Genomic DNA, 17,662 nt, shown 5'->3' with positions numbered 1-17,662 from the left:
GAGGGGGACCCCAGCCCCTAAGGGGGATCATGGCCTAAAAGGGGGACCCCAGACCTAAAGGGGGGGGGTCACGGCCCCAAAGCTGAGCCCCCTGCCCCCAGACGGGGTGGACGCCGTGGGTCCTGCACCCGGGAGCACCCTGGAACGGGGGGGGGGGGGGGGGGGAGTGCTTGGGGGGGGGCCATTGGGCAGAGCAGAAGGGGGGGGGACACACACCCAGGCCCCCACGTTCCCCCTGGGGCTGGGGGTCAGGATCAGCCCCCCCCCGACCCCATTCCCACCCTTTGGGACCCCCGGGGAGCTTCAGCTGCCGCCCCCCACCCGGCAGGGGCTGGGGGGGCTCCTTCATATCCAGTGTAAACAGCTGGGGGGGGGGGTCCGGGGGGGCCCCCTACGTCCTCTGGGCGTCCGCCTTGGCGAAGAGGCGGCTGTGCCAGTAGTCGGGGTTGTCGAAGGCGCAGTCCGAGGCCTCCAGGCTGCGCAGGGGCTTCATGCAGCCGGGGGGGGGCGGCCCGGGGGGGCCGCGGCAGCCGGGGCAGGGGGGGCCGCGAGGAGCCAGCACGGCCTCCATCTCCTCATAGCCCTGCTCCTCCTCGGCGGGGACCGGGGTGGGGGTCTCCCCCGGCCGCATGTCGGTGTAGCCGTCGTGTCGGGGCGGGGGGGGCCCAGCCTCGTGTCGGGGTCCCGGCCCCCCCCCGACGCTGCCCAGCGAGCGGCTGAGCCGCGGCTGCTTGTTCATGTACTCGTAGTCCTCCTCCTCCTCCCCCCGGCCCTGAGGGGGGGGTCCTGGGGGGGCACCCGGCTCCGAGCCCACCTCCATGTACTCGTAGCCCAGCTCCTCCAGCGAGGCCGGCCGAGGTGGGGGGGGGGCTCCCGGGGGGGCCCCGGGGCGCCGGTTCATGTACTCGTACTCCTCCTCCGCGTCTGGCAGCAAGACCCCGGCGGGCTCTGGGTCTGTGGGGGCGGGGGGGGGGTCAGAAAGTAGCCAAACTCCCCCCCCAAATCCCACCCTCGGTGCCCCTGCTTTGATCCCGGGGCTGGTGCCGAACATGGAGGGGGCTGGGGGGGGCTAGGGGGGTCCCACCTGGCCCCCAGCCCTCAGATCCTAAAAGGTGAGCCCCCCCCGCCCTGTAAGGTGGGTCCCCTTAACCTGAGGCTGTTGCTGAGACCCCCACCCACGGGGACAGGTGACCCCCCAGCCCCAGCCCTACAAGGATGGGTCCCATTAACCTAAGGTCAGTGGCAAGACCCCCACCCCTGGGTCAGGAGACCCCCACCCATAGGGACAGGAGACCCCCACCCATAGCACTGGGGGACTCACTCCAGCCCCAGCCCTACAAGGATGGGACCCCATAACCTAAAGCCATTGCTGAGACCCCCACCCATGGGTCAGGAGACCCCCACCCAAGGGGACAGGAGACCCACCCCAACCCCAGCCCTACAAGAATGGGTCCCCATAACCTAATACCATTGCTGAGACCCCCATCCCTGGGTCAGAAGACCCCCCCACCCATGGGGACAGGAGACCCCCCCCAACCCCAGCCCTGCAAGGACAGGTCCCCATAACCCATACGTGTTGCTGAGACCCCCACCCAAGGGGACGGGAGACCCCCCAGCCCCAGCCCTACAGGGACAGATCCCCTTAACCTAAAGCTGTTGCTGAGACCCCCACCCATAGGGACAGGAGACCCCCACCCATAGTGCTGGAGACCCCCCCAGCCCCAGCCCTACAAGGATGGGTCCCCATAACCCAATCCCATTGCTGAGCCCCCCACCCACGAGACCAGGAGCCCCCCACCCATGGGGTCAGGACACCCCCACCCTCCAAGCACACCCCCTCCCCACTCCCCCGCCATGCCAAGACCCCCTCCCCCGGGGGTCCGTGCCCCTCACCCCTCCCGGCGCAGCTGGGGGTGACGTATCCGTTGGCGTCCTCCTCGCTGCCCTCGGAGCTGGGGGGCGGGGGGGGGAAGCTCTCCCTGTGGGACAGGTAGGCGCTGTCCCCCCGCGAGCGCAGGCTGCGGCACAGGCTCCCCGCCAGCGACAGCCCCTCCGCCAGGTCCAGCTCCGACGCCGTCCCCCGGCCCTCCGACGACTCCGACACCGTGCGCCCCACGGACTCCTGGCGGCTGCGCCGAGGCAGCCGGGTCACCGTGCCCTGGGGGGGGGACACACGGGGGTGATGGGGGGGCTGCCATGGACACCCCATGGTGACCCCACGGCCACCCCATGGCCCCCGCTCTGACCCCAGAGCTCCGGCTCCTCTGCTCGCTGGGGTCACCCCTTTTATCCCATCCCCTTGTCCCCCCCCCCCCATTATCCCTTTGCCCCCCCATTTTCACCCCTTTTCCCCCATTTTCATCCTTTTGCCCCCCCATTATCATCTATTTGCCCCCTCCATGGTCACCCCTTTCCCCCCCCCGTTGTCATCCTTTTGTCCTTCCCATGGTTACCCCTTTGCCCCATCACGGTCACCTCTCCCCCCCCCATTGTCATCCCTGTGCCCCCCCACGGTCACTGCTTTGCCCCCACTGTTGCCCTTTCCCCCCCCCCATCGCCATCTATTTGCCCCCTCTATGGTCACCTCTTCCTCCCCCCCCAAAATTCATCCCTTCCCCCCCTGTTGTCATCCTTTTGTGTCCCCCCCCCCATGGCCACCCCTTTTCCCCCCACTGTCATCCCTTTGCCCCCCCATTTTCACCCTTTTCCCCTCCATTTTCATCCTTTTGCCCCCCCTTGTCATCTATTTGCCCCATCATGGTCACCTTTCTCCCCCCCCCCATTATCATCCCTTCCCCCCCCTGCCATGGTCACCCCTTTTCCCCTCTATTGTCATCCCCTTCACCCCCCCATGGTCACCCCTTTGCCCCCCCCCCCGGTACCTGGCGGCTGCTGCCCAGGCTGGGCTGGTTCATGGGGATGTACCCGGCGGGGGGGCTCAGCAGGCTGGGGCTCTGCGAGGGGACACGGGGGGGGGGGCTGGCACCGAGCTGGGGGCAGGGGGACGGGGCAGAGGGTTGGGGCCCCCCCCCCCACTGTGGAATTGGGGCTGGGGTCCCACAGGGGCGAGGAAGAGGATGGGGGATGAGGGGGGGCCATGGGGCAGCGCCCCAGGACCCAGCCCCAGCGCAGCCGGACCCCAGTGGGGGCATTTGGGGTGGGGGGCACGGGGGGGGGGGGGCTCACCCGGGTGCAGCTGCCCCGTGGCCGGGGGGGGTAGAGGCCGGCGGCGAGGCCGAAGGACGCGTCCAGCTCCTCCTCCTCCAGCTCCAGCGTCTCCATCTCGTCCAGCTCCTTGTCGCTGAGGGTGGGGGGCTCGGCGGGCGGCGCGGCCCCGCTCTCCTGCTGCGGGACGGGGGCGTGAGGGGCTGCGGGAAGAGAGCTGGGGGGGGGTCCGGGGAGGGGTCTGGTGGGGTCCGCGCTCACCTTGATCACCAGGTAGCGCGGGGGGTCGCGGGCCATGCGGGTGAACTCGTTGGCCAGCTCCTTGAAGGTGGGGCGGATATTCTCGTCGATCATCCAGCCTGGGGAGGGGGGCACGGCGGGGGCTCAGAGCATGGCAAGGGGGTGGGCAGCGATCTGGGACCCCCCCCAGCAGCCGGCCGAGCCCCCTACTCACACTTGACCATCACCATGTAGACGTCGATGGTGCAGATCTGGGGCTGCGAGAGGCGCTCGCCCTTCTCCAGCAGGTCGGGCACCTCGGCCAGCCGGATCCCGGCGTAGGGCTCAGCCCCGAAGGTCATCATCTCCCAGAGCGTCACCCCTGTGGGGACGGCCCCCCCCGTGAGCCCCTTGGGGTGGCGGAGGGCCGGGGAGGGGGGCGGCGGGGCGCCCGTGCTCACCGTAGCTCCAGACGTCGCTCTGGTGCGTGTACTTCCCGAAGTGGATGCTCTCCAGCGCCATCCACTTGATGGGCGTCTGCGGGGACAGTGGGGTCGGGGGGGGGGCACGGGTGGGTGAGGGGCTGGGGGGACACAGGAGGGACATGGGGACAGGGAGGGGACAGCCCACGGTGCAGGGGAATGGAGGGGATGGGGTGTCCCGTCCTGCTGGGAACATGTGGAGGGGGTGCCCCATGGCACAGGGGGGTTGGGGGCACAGAAAGGGGGTGCCCTGTGGTACAGGGAATTTGGGGACATATGGAATAGGGGTGTCCCATGGCACAGGGGATTTGGGGACACACACAAAGGGGGGTGCCCCGTGGCACAGGGGATTTGGGGACACATGGAACAGGGGTGCACTGTGGCACGGAGGTTTTGGGAACACAGAAGGGGGGATGTCCCATGGCACAGGGGGTTTGGGGACACATGGAGTGTGGCACAGGGGTTTTGGGGACACAGAAAGGGGCTGCCCTGTGGCACAAGGAATTTGGGGACCCATGGAGTGGGGGTGCACTGTGGCACAGGGGATTTGGGGACACAGAAGGGGGGATGTCCCATTGCACAGGGGTTTGGGGGACACAGGGAGTGGGGTGTCCCATGGCACAGGGGTTTTGGGGACACAGAAAGGGGATGCCCTGTGGCACAGGGGGTTTTGGGGTCCCATGGAGTGGGGGTGCCCCATGGCACAGGGGTTTTGGGAACACAGAAAGGGGATGCTCTGTGGCACAGGGAATTTGGGGACCCATGGCGTGGGGGTGTCCCGTGGCACAGGGGATTCGGGGACACAGAAGGAGGGTGCCCCATGGCACAGGGGTTTGGAGACACACACAAAGGGGGTGCCCCACGGCACAGCAGACACGGGGGCCACAGAGTCCCCGCCAGGTGCCCACCTTGACCTCGTTGTAGAAATACTTCTTGTCGTCGGGGTACAGGAGGTCGGCGATGCCGAAGTCGGCCACCTGGGCCTGGCTGGGTGACTTGAGCAGCACGTTGCGGGCGGCCAGGTTGCGGTGCACCATGCGGTGCTCCTCCAGGTAGTACATCCCCTGCGGGGCGGCGTCAGCGGGGCTGGGGGCTCGAGGGGGGGGGACACACCAAGGGGAGATGGGGGGCACCCCCAACCCCGGGGCACTCACCTTGGCCACCTGCACGCACCAGTTGAGCAGCAGCTGGGGGCTGATGCCGTCGCGGTTCTTGCGGACGTAGTCGAGGAGGGAGCCCAGCGGCAGGAGCTGGGTCACCAGCTGCAGCTGGGGGCCGGGGCAGATGCCCAGCAGCCGCACGATGTAGGCATGGTCCAGGCTGCCGATGGCCAGCATGTGCTGGGGGGGGGTGCAAGGTGAGGGGGGGGCTCTGTGAGATGCGCCCAGGGCAGGATCCGGCCCGTGGAGGGGATCGGCTGCAGCCCCCCCCCCCCGACTTACGTCGGTGACGGCGTGGAAGGACTGCTGCCCGCTCCAGTCCTGGATCACCTTGATGCTCACCGGGATCTTGATGGAGTCCCCGTCCGGGATCCAGATGCCCTGCGGGAACAGGGACGCCCCGGTGAGCGCCGTGCCCGGCCCCCGCTGCCCCCCCCAGGCCAAGCCCCCCCCTCACCTTGTGCACGGTCCCAAACACGCCGGAGCCCAGCACCTTCAGGCGCTTCAGCTCCGTCTCCTTGAAGATGCGGGCCAGCACCTTGTTGGCCTTCTCACTGGGGTCCAGCGGCTCCAGGCTCTGCCCCGGGCAGGACGGAGACGGGGATGGAGACGGAGAGGAGGGGACCGAGAGGCAGGGACGGGGCCGAGGGGGATGGAAGCAAACAGGGGTGAGGATGGGTCTCAGGGATGGACACCGTGGATGGGGGTGGATGGAGGCAGAAAAGGACAGGGATGGAAAAGGGCAAAGCCCCCACACCCATTGTCCATCCCCACCCCACAGCCCCGAGCCCCCCGCCCTCCTGCTCACCTCTCCCCTCTCCAGGTAGCGCCGCATCGCCCGCTTCTTCTGGATCTTCTTGCCGCGCCAGTAGAGCAGGGAGAGGAGGAAGCAGGAGCAGGAGAGGAAGAGCCCGCTGACCACCAGCACCGCGATCACCGTGGGGGCTTTCCTGGGCATGGGGGGACGGGGCTCAGCTCTGACTGCTGCCGTGCCCCACGCGCTTCCCACGGTCATCCCTGGTGTGGGGGCGATGCCCCAGCCCCATGGGGGGCACCAGGGTGGGATCAACCCTACAGGAGGGCACCGGGGGGTTGCCCCGAGCACCCACATGGGCAGGGAAAGTCCCTGAGCAGTGTGGCGCAGCATGGAGCAGCACGGCACAGAGCAGCTTGGTGTGATGTGGCACGGTGCAGTATGGCACGGCACAATTCAGCACAGCATGGCACAGCACGGCATGGCACAATTCAGCACAGCATGGCATGGCACAGCTCAGTACAGCACAGCACAGCGTGGCACAGCTCGGTGTGACATGGCATGGTGCAGCATGGCACAGGGCAGCATGGCACAGCACAGCATGGCACAGCACAATGTACCAGGGCATGGCACAGCACAGTGCAGCACAGCACGGCATGGCACAGTGCAGCAGAGCTCGGCAAAGCACAGCAGGGCACGGCTCAGCACAGCGTGGCACAGCTCAGTGTGACATGGCACAGTGCAGCATGGCACGGCTTGGCACAGCACAGCATGGCACAGCCCAGCATGGAGCAGCACGGCACAGCTTGGTGTGACACAGCACGGTGCAGCATGGCACAGCACAGCTCAGTGTGCCATGGCACAGCATGGCATGGCACAGCACAGCAGAGCATGGCACTGCTTGGTGTGATATGGCACGGGGCAGCTCCACGCTTGGTGTGGCACAGCACGGCACAACACCGCGACCCCAGGGCCCCCCAGTCCCCCCCCAGTCCTCCCAGTCCCCTCCATACCTGGAGCTGGGCAGGGCGTCCCCCAGGCAGTCCCGCAGCAGCGGCCCCAGGCACCTGCGGGGGCAGAGCGGAGATGAGACCCGTGCACCCCCACGGCACCCCCCCACCATCCCCCCCAGGCCCCCACGCACCCCCGGGTGCAGTTCTCGTGGCAGGGCCGGCACTCGCGGCTGGCGTCCGGGTACTTGTAGATGGGGCCACGTTCGCCCAGGATGCCCTCGGGGCAGCTCTCCACGCAGTGGGGCCCGTCCCGGTAGTGGGCGCAGCGGGTGCAGGTATCGGCACCCTGTGGGGTGGGTGAGGGGGGGTGAGAAAGCGTCGGGGACCCTCGGGGATGCCCCCACTGCGGGTCCCTGGGTGCAGCCGTACCGAGCCGTTGCAGGTGATGCCGCCCTCGATGAGCTCGCACTCGGGGTGGCACTCGAAGCACTCGGTCCCGTGGGCGAACTCCCGCGTCTCCCTGCAGGGGAACAGGGTGAGGGTCGCCAGCGAGCCCACCCCAGCACCCTGGGGTCGGTGCCACCAGCCCGCCCTGGTGTCCTGCCAGCCCCAGTGCCCTCCGTGGGGTCTGTCCCACCCCAGTGCCCTCCTGTAGGATTGATCTCATCCCAGTGTCCACACTGGGGTCTGTCCCCTGGGGTCGATCCCGCCCTGGTGCCCACCCGGTGCCCTCCTGTAGGGTTGATCCCACTCCTGTGCCCACCCCAGGGTCCATCCCCTGGGGTTAATCCCACCCCTGTGCCCTCCTGTGGGGTTGATCCCATCCCAGTGCCCACACTGGGGTCTATCCCCTGGGGTTGATCCCATCCCAGTGCCCACCCTGATGTCAATCCCACCCCGGTGCCCTCCTGTAGGGTTGATCCCATCCCAGTGCCCTCCCTGGTGTCCCACCCCTGGGGTTGATCCCCCCCCTGGTGCCCACCCCGGTGCCCACCCCCGGCTGCTCCTCACCCCTCGGTGAAGTGGCAGGAGGCCACGCAGACACCGCGGCGGCTGTAGTGCTGGCAGGACAGGCACTGCTCGGGGCCGGGACCCCAGCACCCATCGGCGGAGCACAGCGGGTCGCACACCTTCCCCTCTTGCTCTGCGGGGGAACGGGGCTCAGCGCAGGGCCCCAAGCCCCCCAGTCACCCCCAAATTTCCCCTGTTCGTCCATCCCGGGGGGCAGGGGACGCGGGCGGGCCCCGACTCACGGCACTTGCTGCGGGGTTTGTTGTTCTTGATGTCCAGGTCGGCGCGGCGGCGGCTGAGCGCTGCCCACTGCACGGTGTGCAGGTAGCAGAGGCGCCGGTTCTCGGTGATGTACACCCGGCCCGCGCTCACCTCCCGCAGCGAGCGCAGCCCCAGGGACGTCACGTTCTCGTTCTTCATGATGAGCAGCGAGAAGCCCCGGCTGCGGGGCCGGGAGTCAGGGGGATGGGGGGAAATAAGGGGATGGGGGCACGGGGGGGAAATTAGAGGATGGGGGAGCAGGGGAAGGTAACGGGATGGGGGAACGGGGAACAGCCGGGGGGTGATGGAGGAGGTGCAGATGAAGGATGGAGGGACAGGGAATAATGGGAGGGTGCAGGGGTGGGGGAAAATAATGGGATGGGGGAATGGGGATGTGCAGGTGAGGGATGTGGGGGCAGGAATGATGGGGGGGATGCAGGAAAATAATGGGATGGGGGAATGGGGGAAAGTAACGGGATGGGGGAATTGGGGGAAAATAATGGGATGGGGGAATGGGGAACAGATGGGGGGGTGATGGAGGAGGGTGCAGATGAGGGATGTAGGGACGGGGAATGATGGGGGGGCACAGGGATGGGGGAAAATAACGGGATGTGGGAATGGGGAACAGTCAGGGGGTGACAGAGGGCATGCAGATGAGGAATTCAGGGACAGAGAATGATGGGGGGGGGGGCACAGGGACAGGTGAGAATAATGGGATGTGGGAATAGGGAACAGCCAGGGGGTGATGGAGGATGCACAGATAAGGGATTCAGGGACAGAGAACGATGGGGGGCACAGGAATGGGGGGCGCAGGGATGGGGGGCACAGGGATGGGGGGCACAGGGGACAGGGGATGTGTCGGGGGCCATGGGGCCGGGCACTCACTTGTAGAGGCTCCGTCCCCCAATGGTGACCAGGTTGGAGAAGACGCTGAAGTTGTGCATGTGCTTGGGCCAGGACTGGATGTTGAGGTACCCTGGGGGAGGCCGGGCCGGGCTCAAGGGGGGGTCCCGCACCCCCCCAGCAGCCTCACACCCCCCGGCAGCCCCGCGCCTCACCCGTGATCTCCCGCACCGTCCGGAACACGTTCAGCTTCTCGGGGTCCAGCGCCGAGATGTTGCGCCAAGGATCCCTGTGGGGCCTCAGTCATCAGCCCAGGTGGGGGCCGAGCCCCCCAGACTACCTGCCCCCCCCCGTGCCCTCCCCCCCGCTCACCCCTCCAGGCCGGTGATGAGGAAATCCAGGTTGCCCAGGATCTTGGTGCAGTTCACGAAGGTGTCGATGTTGCTGGAGTCCACGGTCTGGTACTTGCTGCCGGCCCCCGTGCCCTCGCAGGCTGCGGGATGGGGAGGGTCAGGGCCCGTCCTGCCCCCCCCCTGCACCCCCTCAGCCCCGCAGCCCCCTCCCCGTACCCTTGGGGCACAGCCCCGAGCAGGGCTCGCACATCTTCAGCCCGTTCTTCTCCACTTCCATCTTGTCGTTGGGGCAGGCGCGCACGCAGGAGCTCTGATCCACCACGAAGTTATCTGCAGGGACAGGGGGGGGCTCATGGTTAGACCCCAGCCCCCCCTAGAGCCCTCCCCCCTCCCCGGCACCCCCCCGGCGCCCTGCTCACGCGGGCAGCTCCGGACGCAGATGCCCCCGTACTGGTACTTGGTGTCGGGGTTGGGCTCCAGCTGGAAGGTCAGCTTGTTGTAGATGAGGGGCTGGGGGCACAGCGGCACGCACGCCCCGCTGTCGTTGAAGTGCCGGCACGCCTGCGGGGACAGCAACGGGGCCGTCGGGGCGCGGACAGACGGACGGACACCGGGGCGCACGGACAGATGGACGGACACCGGGGACTGACACCAGGGTGCACAGACAGACAGAAGGACACCGGGGTACACGGGCAGACAGATGGACACTGGGGACAGACATCGGGGCATACAGACGGATGGAAGGACACCGGGGCGCACAGGTGGACAGAAGGACGCTGGGGAGCACGGACAGACGGACAGACAACAGGGACAGACACTGGGGCGCATGGAGAGACGGACACTGGGGACAGACACCAGGGCACGTGGATCAGCTCCCTCCCCACAGACAGACAGAAGGATGGAGAACACCGACGGACACACGGACAGACACGCACAGGCAGACTGACGGACAGACAGAGCAGTGGACACACGGACAGACGGATGCACGGACTGAGCTCCCCCACCCCCCGTGGGAAGCCTTGCCCCATGCCCACCCCAGGGGCACGCAGGCGAGACCCCTCCCCATCCACGCGCAGACGGACGGACACGCGGGTGGATGGACGGATGCACAGACAAACGCACGGGAGGGTGGACAGACAGGAGGGCGGATGGACAGACGGACAGACAGACGGACACCCCCACCCAGCGTTGTTCCACGCCTGCCTGGAGGTGCAGGGACAGGACCCCTCCCCATGGGATGGGCAGACGGATGGACACACGGGGGGATGTATGGACACAAAGGGGGACAGACGGACAGACAGACATGCGGGGGGGGGGACAGATGGACGGACAGCCACGCAGCCCCCACGTACGAAGCAGTGTGTCTGCCGGGGGCCGGTGCAGCCCCCCGCGCACTCCTCGTGGCAGCACTCGTTGGGCGCCCGCCCGAAGCAGCGCCCGTTGCACTGGGGGGCGCAGATGGTCTTGGTCACTGCGGGGAGGGAGGGGGTGAGCGGGACCCGGGCCGGGACCCCCCCCAAACCCCCCCAGACCCCCGGTACCCACATTTCTGGCAGTCCTCGGGGCCGGGCCCCCAGCAGTGCCCACCGCAGCTCTCGTGGCACGGGGCGCCTGTGGGAAGCACAGGGGGATCAGCCCGGGGTGTGGGACCCCCCCCAGCCCCCCGTGCCCCCCCCACGCACATGCCCTGCCGTTGTCCCCCACCACAGGCTCCAGCCGGGGGTCCCGCATGATGTCCCGCCACTCCACCGTGTCCACGTGGCAGAGCTGCTCGTTCTTCTCGATGTAGACGCCGCCGGCCAGGATCTCTGCGGGGAGTGGATGTGGGCACTGGGGCTGCGCCCCCCCAGCTCTGCCCTGCACCGGGGGGACACCAGGGAGGGGGGGGAAACCGGGAGGGGGGTACAGCCCCGGGGGGCTCAGAGCGGGATCGGGGTGCGCAGTGTGGGGAGCGAGAGGGGATGGCACCGCAATGGGATGGGGACTGGGGACAGCAGGGGATGGCACTGAAATGGGATGGGGACCAGGGGACATCACCACAATGGGATGGGGACCAGGGGGCAGTGGGGAATGGCACCACAATGAGATGGGGACAGAGGACCATGGGGGGTCAGCACTGTAATGGGTTGGGGACCAGGGGGCACCACCACAAGGGGACGGGGACTATGGGGGCCCGGTGCAGCTCCAGGACGGGGACCACGGGGGCATGAGATGGCTCTGGGACGGGGACCACGGGTCCCACCTGTGAGCTGGTTGAGGCCGAGCTGGCGCAGGGCGTGCGTGGTGTTGGGGTTGTAGTTGAGCAGCACGAAGAGCGCGTACTTCTCCTCGTAGAACTGGGTGCCGCGGATGACGCGCAGGTTCTGCAGCGGCAGCGAGGCGAAGACGTTCATGGCGATCAGGATGTAGCCCGTCACCTCCCGGATGGTCTGCGGGGACGGGACGGGGACCAGTGAGCCCCCACGGCCGGCAGGCGGGAGGGGGCCCGTGCCTGCGCCCCTCCTCACCTGCAGGAAGGAGAGGTCCTGCGTGTGGTCGATGAGGACGATCTCCAGGTTGCCCATCACGATCTCGCAGTTGTTGTACATCTTGTGCAGCGTCTGGTACTGGTGCTGCGCGTCCCCCGTCACGCTCAGCCCGTTCAGCGTCCCCGCGCACACTGCGGGTGGGGACATGTGGGTGCCCCATGGGGACAGGCGGGCACCACCGGGCACCCCCTGTGCCCCCCGCTGCTGGCCACATTGACCCTAGTGCTGGCCATGACCCCCCCAGTGCTAGCCACGACCCCCCTGGTGCTGGCCACATTCCCCACCCGATGGCCACATCCGTGTCTCCCCTGGACACGTCCCCCACGGGGTCCCTCTCCCACCCCCAGTGGCCGTGCCCCCCCCAATTGCCATGTCCCCCCCCCAGTGTCCTGTCGCCATACCCCCATCCCTCCCACCCTGCCCACGACCCCTTCACTCCCCCCACGGTGCCCCCCCCTGCAGGTCATGGAGATGCCCTCAGGGTGCTCCCGTCCCCTCCATGGTGGTGCCCCCCCCTCGGTGTCCCCGTCCCCCCCCCCCCCCGGCGTCCCCGCCCTCCCCTGCGCAGCACCCGAACCGGCCGGGCAAGGGTTGCGCAAGGCGGGTGCCGCGGGCAGGGCCCCCCCCTCCCGGCGCTCCCGCGACGCCCGGACTTCGGACTCCCGGCCCGGCCCCCCCGAAATCCCTGCGGGCACCGAGGGGCCCTGGCCCGGCCCCCCCCCCCCCCCCCAAAACCCCGGCTCTGGGGTTAATGATTCCCCGGCCCCCCCCCCCCCCCCCGCGCCGGGGCAGACAGGGCCCCTTTGTGCGCGGGGCAGGATGCGGCCCCCTCCCCGCGGCCGCACAAAGGGGCGATTGTGGAGAGCGGGACGGGGGGAGCCGAGCCCCCCGAAACGCGGCGGGGAGGGAGGGGGGGCCCGCACCCCCGGGGGGCTCAGCCCGGGCCCAGACGTGACTCAGGCCCCGCGGGGGGGGCGCGGGGCGGTCAATGGCAGCTTTGTCTGGGCCGGCGCGGGGGCCGATAAGGGCCCGCGCCCCCCGGGGGGGGGGGGGGGGTGCAGAGAACGGGCAGCTCGGTGCAGGCGCAGGAAGGGGCGCGGGCCCCCCCCCCCCGCAGCAGCCCCGCGCCTCCCCCCGCCAGCAGAGCTATTTCCATAGGGAAGGGGCTATAAAAAGGTCCCAGCTGCGTGGGGGCACGGCCCCAGCCCCGACGGCCCGGGGAGGGGCAGGGCCAAGGCAGGGGCTGGGACCCCCAACCCAAAGCTGGGGGGGGGCTGAGATGGGTGCCCAGGCGCAGAGCCGGCCCCGGGGGGCAGCTGGGGTCTGGGGACGTGCGGTGCTGGGGGGGGGTGACCCAGGACGGGCCCCCCCCGGGCCGGGACCCCCGCGTGCACCTGCCCGCGGCGGGGAGGGGGCTGGCGCCGGCCCCGCCGGGCGTTATCAGCGCGGGCCCCGCCGGCAGCTCCGGCACGCCGCTGCTATCTGCCCGCGTGCCTCCGCGGCCCCCCGGCCCCCCGCCAGGAATAGCACCGGGGCCCGGCCCCGCCGCTGGGGGCTGGGGGAGGCGGGGAAGGGACCGGGGACCCCGACCTCCTGCCCCCGGTCCCGCGGGCGGCACAAAGGGGGCTGTGTGCGCGGGGGCGGTCGCTGCCGGGGGGCCGGATCCCGGCTCCGAACAAAGCCGGGCTCTGAGACGGGACCGGGGGGCTGCGGGTGGGGTCGGAGGGGGGCGCGGAGCCGGCGTTGCGCACCCCGGGACCGGCACCGGGGGGTCCCCGAGCAGGAGCCGCCCGCGGCACCCCGGGGAGCCGGCACCCGGTGCTGGTGCGCGCCCGGTCCCGGAGAGCCCCCCGGTCCTGGAGAGCCCCCCGGTCCTCGCGGCACCGCGGCCGTCGTGCGGGAGCAGCCCGGGGCAGGGCCGGCGGCACATGGCCGGTGCCGGTGCCGGTGCCGCCACGGGGCCGCGGGCGCCGCGCACACCTCGCACGTTCGCCACCGCCGCGCCCGGCCCCACCTTCGCGTCCTGCCCTCGGTGTTTTCCTTTTGGGGTTGAAAAACAACTCCCGGGCGGCCCGATCCTTCCGGGAGCTGCGCCCCAACCCTCCCGCAGCGGCGGGGCCGGGGGGTCCCGGGGGCCTCCGGCTGTGCCGCCCCCACCCCGGGCCGGATCCCGGCACGGCCCGAAATAGCCCCGGCAGCTGCGGGGGGCGCAGGTGCCTGCACCGCGGGGGGGGCTCGGTGCCGGGAGGGACGGGACGGGGGCACGGGGAGAGCCCCGCGCGTTGTGCCGGGACCGGAGCCCCCCTGGGCGCACACAGCGGGGCCGAGGCTTCCCCCGGGTCGGGGCACCGGGCACGGGGCGGGGGTCCCGGGGAAGGGGGCGCGGGGGGCTGCCAGCACCGGCCGCACCCCCGGGTCCGCTTTCCCCCCCGTTTGCTCCGGGACTCCCCCAGCACCCGGTAGCGCGAACCAGCCCCGTCCCCGCCGCTGCCGGGACCCTCCCGGTGCCCCCGGTTCCACCGCACCCCGGTGCCCCCGAGCGCTCCCGGTGCCCTCCCCGGCTCCGGCGCCCCGAGCTCCCGCTCCCTCCGCACGCTCCGATCCCCCCCAGCTCCCCGCTCCTCTCGTGCGCCCCGGTGTCCCCGAGCTGCCCGGTGCCCACCTGCCTGCCCGGTGCCCGGTGCCGGGGCGCGGAGCAGCAGCAGCAGCAGCAGAAGCAGCAGCGGCGGCGGCGGCGCCCGGGGCCGGGGCCGGGCCATCCTCGGCGCCTCTCGGCGGAGCGGGGCCCGGCGGGCTGCGGCGTGCCCGGGCGCGGCGGGGGGAATGCACCTGGCGCGGGGCCGCCGGGGCGGGCCGGGGCCGGGGCAGGGACCGGGACCGGGCGGGGCGGAGCCGGGGCGGGGCAGGGGCGGCGGGGCACCCACCCCCGGGACAGCCCGGCCCGCAGCGGCGGAGACACCCCCGGGACCCATGGGGGGGGAGCAGGGGCAGCTCGGCTCTGCCGTAGCCCCCAGACCCAGCTCGGTCCCCCCCCAGGTCCCCTCCGGCAGAGGCTGGTCCAGCTGCAGCCCCCCCCCGGCAAAGCCCGGCCCTGCTGGGGGTCGGGGCGCTGCCCCCCCCCGGGCTGGACCCAGGGAGAAGCCCCTGGGGCAGACGCGGCCCCCTCCCTCCCCGAGCAGCCCCACAGGGGCAGGGGCTACCGGGGGCATCCCCCCGACCCAACACACACCCCAACACCTCCCCAGCCACCTGCAGGACTGGGTGGGGGACCCAGCACCACCCCCCCGGACTCACTACCAGGGGCACTCTGCAGCCCCCCACCCTCTGCACATCTCTGGAGCGAGACCAGGACCCCCCTCATGAGGAGGGGGGTGGGAGTCCCCCCCAGAACACCCCGTGGATCCCCCCCAAACACCCGTGCTGACCCCATAGAGACTCGCGGCCCCCCCCCACCCCCCCAGCCCGACAGGCACAGAGCCAGGTTTGGAGCCAAGTCCTTTATTCAGGCTGCACTCGGGGACATTTTCAGCCTGGGGACGTTTCCAGCTGCAGTCTCCTTACATGGGCTTGGGGGGAGGTCGCGGGGCTGCGCCCTGCAAGAGAAAAGGGAGCGTCAGCGAGATGCAGGGGGGGCATTCCCCAAACCCCCCCCGTTTGGGGCCACCCTCCCGATGCCCCCCGATACGTACCGCCGGCCTGAAGCGAGGCGGGGGGGTCCGGTCCTTGCGCGCCTCCCGCGAGCGGTTCCTCACCACCTTGCTGTGGATGGCGCAGCTGACGCAGTAATGCAGCTTCACGTACAGCTTGGGCAGGACGTAGGCTGGGGGGGGACAGAGGGGGTCAACCCCAGCTCTGATCCCCCCAGAAAATGCCCAAGGGGGGCCGAGGGACTTATAAAAAGCTGGGGGGCGACTCTGTGCTCAGCTGGACGTTGACAGGGCAAGGGGGAATGGTTTTAAACCAAAAGAGGGGAGATTTAGATCAGAGGATAGGAGGAAATTCTTCCCTCAGAGGGCAGTGGGGCGCTGGAACAGGCTGCCCAGAGAGGCTGGGGATGCCCCAACCCCGGAGGTGCTCAGGACCAGGCTGGATGAGGTCCTGAGCACCCTGACCTAGCGGGTGGCATCGCTGCCTGTGGCAGGGGGCTGGAGCTGGGTGAGTTTTGAGGTTCTCTCCAACCCAGGCCATTCTGTTCTATTTTATGACCGCATCCCATCCCCGTGCAGAAGACGAGAGGCAGTTGTGGGGCTGTGATGAGGGGGGGACACAGAACCTGCAGGTGCTGACAGTGCCCGGCTGCTGGCACCGCAGCCGCCCGCTGGGACTGGGGTCGGGCCCGTTACTGGGCGGGAGGAACCACGGCACAGGGACACCCCCCAGCGCCCGCCCCGCTGCCCTTACAGTCGAAGACGCTGGCCTCCGAGATGTCCCTGACCGCCGCGGCCTCGACGATGTTCCTGATGACAAACTTCTTGATGGCCTTGTCCTTGGGGACGCAGCGGGCGCAGTTGGTGCACCGGATGGGCTGGACATGGCCGCGGCCCTTCTTGGCCCGGCCGTTGTTCCTCCTCTTCTTGGTCTGCGAGGGCAGGGCAGGGGATGAAGCCTGGAGCCTGCGACCCCCTGAGTCCCCCCCAGCACCCCAGCGGTGCCCCCACAGCCCCGTTCTGCCCCCCAACCCCATATTCCCCCCAGCCCCACAGGGACCCCCAACCCCACATCCCCCCTAACCCATACGGCCCCCCCCCACCCCACCGGGAGCCCCCCAATCCCATAACCCTACCTACCCCACAGGGCCCCCCCCCACCCCATAGTGACCCCCCCATCCCCACAGGAAGCCCCCCATCCCCTCCTGCCCCATAAGACCACCACCCCACATCCCCCCCACCCTTCATGGACCCCCCCCACCCCATAATCCCTCCTCCCCCATAGGAATCCCCCCCCCCTCATCGACCCCTGCCCCAGATCCCCCCCGCCCCTCTTGGACCCCCCCCACCCCCAAACGCCCCCGGCCCCCCGCTGCACCCCTCGCCCTATGGAGCCCCCCCAACCCCCCTGTTCCCCCCATCACCCCACGACCCCCCCCCGCCCCCCCAACCTCCCCCCTTACCCCCCAGGACCCCTCCCCAGCCCCCCCGCGGCCTCCTGTGCCCCACACGCGGCCCTCAGGGCCCCCCCCCTCGGTCCGCTCCGGCTCCCTCCGGACCCCCCAGGCCCTCCCCGCCCCCCGGCCGCCCCCTGCCCCTCCCGATGCCCCCCCCGGTGCCCTCAGAGCCCCCCCGGAGCCCCCCGGCCCCCCCCGGCCGCGCCGCCCTCACCATCTCGCTGCCGGGGCGGCGAAAGAGGGCCCGGCCCCCGCGCCGCCGCCCTTATATACGGATCCCTCCGCCCGGAAGAGGCCTCGCCGCGGCCCCGCGCCCGGCCCGGCCCCTCCGAGCCCCTCTCTGCCCCTCGGCTCGGCCCTGTCGGCAGGGCCGGGGGGGTTCCGGGGGGTTCTGGGGGGTTCCGAGGCTCCGGTGCGGCGGGGAGGCGGGGGAGGGGCCGGGACTACTTTTTGTTCTGGGCGCGACGGAAGGGTTCGCGCGGCGCGTGGGGGGTGCTGAGGTTCCGCGCGCGCCGCGTGGTGAGAGCGCGGTCGCGGCGCGGGGCACGCTGGGAAATGTAGTCCTGGGGCTGCGGAAGAAGGGGGGAGGTTCCGGGGGGGGGGGTCACGTGTCCTGCGCCTACCCCAGCCCTCTGGGGGGGCCCAGGAGCCCCCAACCCCCCCCTCAGGTGGGCAGGGGGAGCCCCGAGTCCCCCCCCCAACCCCCAAAACCTGGGGGTCCCCCACGTCCCTGAGCCCCCCCTCAAAGCTGGGGGTCCCCCCTGACCCTGAGCCCCCACCCCAGGGGGGGGCCCACCCCCCTGAGCCCCAATTCGGGGGGAGAACCCCA

At 70.5% G+C, this 17,662-nt stretch overlaps 2 protein-coding genes across 3 annotated transcripts; both read right to left on the bottom strand.

The window, feature by feature from the left end:
• Positions 1-245: 245 nt before the first annotated feature.
• Positions 246-11,881, bottom strand: ERBB3 (erb-b2 receptor tyrosine kinase 3). Of its 2 annotated transcripts, none has more exons than XM_032204913.1 (27): positions 11,709-11,881; positions 11,444-11,630; positions 10,884-11,009; positions 10,747-10,812; positions 10,554-10,672; positions 9,621-9,762; positions 9,418-9,531; positions 9,221-9,341; positions 9,064-9,137; positions 8,891-8,981; positions 7,987-8,186; positions 7,745-7,877; positions 7,163-7,253; positions 6,925-7,079; positions 6,794-6,847; positions 5,835-5,976; positions 5,484-5,603; positions 5,309-5,407; positions 5,021-5,206; positions 4,775-4,930; positions 3,846-3,921; positions 3,620-3,766; positions 3,427-3,524; positions 3,187-3,345; positions 2,883-2,954; positions 1,894-2,158; positions 246-954 (listed from the first exon to the last, which is right to left on the bottom strand). In XM_032204913.1, exons 1-27 carry the CDS (start codon positions 11,874-11,876, stop codon positions 392-394), a joined length of 3,924 nt encoding a protein of 1,307 aa, XP_032060804.1. In that variant the 5' UTR covers positions 11,877-11,881; the 3' UTR covers positions 246-391. The 2 variants fall into 2 exon arrangements, with proteins under 2 accessions (XP_032060804.1, XP_032060805.1); XM_032204914.1 differs by having other exon boundaries at positions 3,187-3,342.
• Positions 11,882-15,211: 3,330 nt separating this feature from the next.
• Positions 15,212-17,109, bottom strand: RPS26 (ribosomal protein S26). Its single transcript, XM_032204792.1, has 4 exons — positions 17,048-17,109; positions 16,131-16,308; positions 15,419-15,549; positions 15,212-15,322 (listed from the first exon to the last, which is right to left on the bottom strand). Exons 1-4 carry the CDS (start codon positions 17,048-17,050, stop codon positions 15,287-15,289), a joined length of 348 nt encoding a protein of 115 aa, XP_032060683.1. The 5' UTR covers positions 17,051-17,109; the 3' UTR covers positions 15,212-15,286.
• Positions 17,110-17,662: the final 553 nt, after the last annotated feature.

This window comes from Aythya fuligula, chromosome 29, assembly GCF_009819795.1.
Source record: "Aythya fuligula isolate bAytFul2 chromosome 29, bAytFul2.pri, whole genome shotgun sequence".
Taxonomy (NCBI): domain Eukaryota; kingdom Metazoa; phylum Chordata; class Aves; order Anseriformes; family Anatidae; genus Aythya; species Aythya fuligula.
The sequence above is the reverse complement of the archived record's forward strand: the minus strand, read 5'-3'. Positions and strand labels throughout refer to the sequence as shown.

Bases quoted from the DNA above. Each gene is read 5' to 3' on its own strand.
- ERBB3 (XM_032204913.1), bottom strand. From the start codon at position 11,876: ATGTCCCCACCCGCAGTGTGCGCGGGGACGCTGAACGGGCTGAGCGTG. The intron at 7,254-7,744 runs GTGAGGAGCAGC...GTTCCCCTGCAG, and splicing joins TCCTGCCACTTCACCGAGGG to GGAGACGCGGGAGTTCGCCC. The intron at 4,931-5,020 runs GTGAGTGCCCCG...GCCGCCCCGCAG, and splicing joins GGTGCGTGCAGGTGGCCAAG to GGGATGTACTACCTGGAGGA.
- RPS26 (XM_032204792.1), bottom strand. The intron at 15,550-16,130 runs GTAAGGGCAGCG...GTCCCCCCCCAG, and splicing joins GGAGGCCAGCGTCTTCGACT to CCTACGTCCTGCCCAAGCTG. The intron at 15,323-15,418 runs GTACGTATCGGG...TTTCTCTTGCAG, and splicing joins CGCCTCGCTTCAGGCCGGCG to GGCGCAGCCCCGCGACCTCC.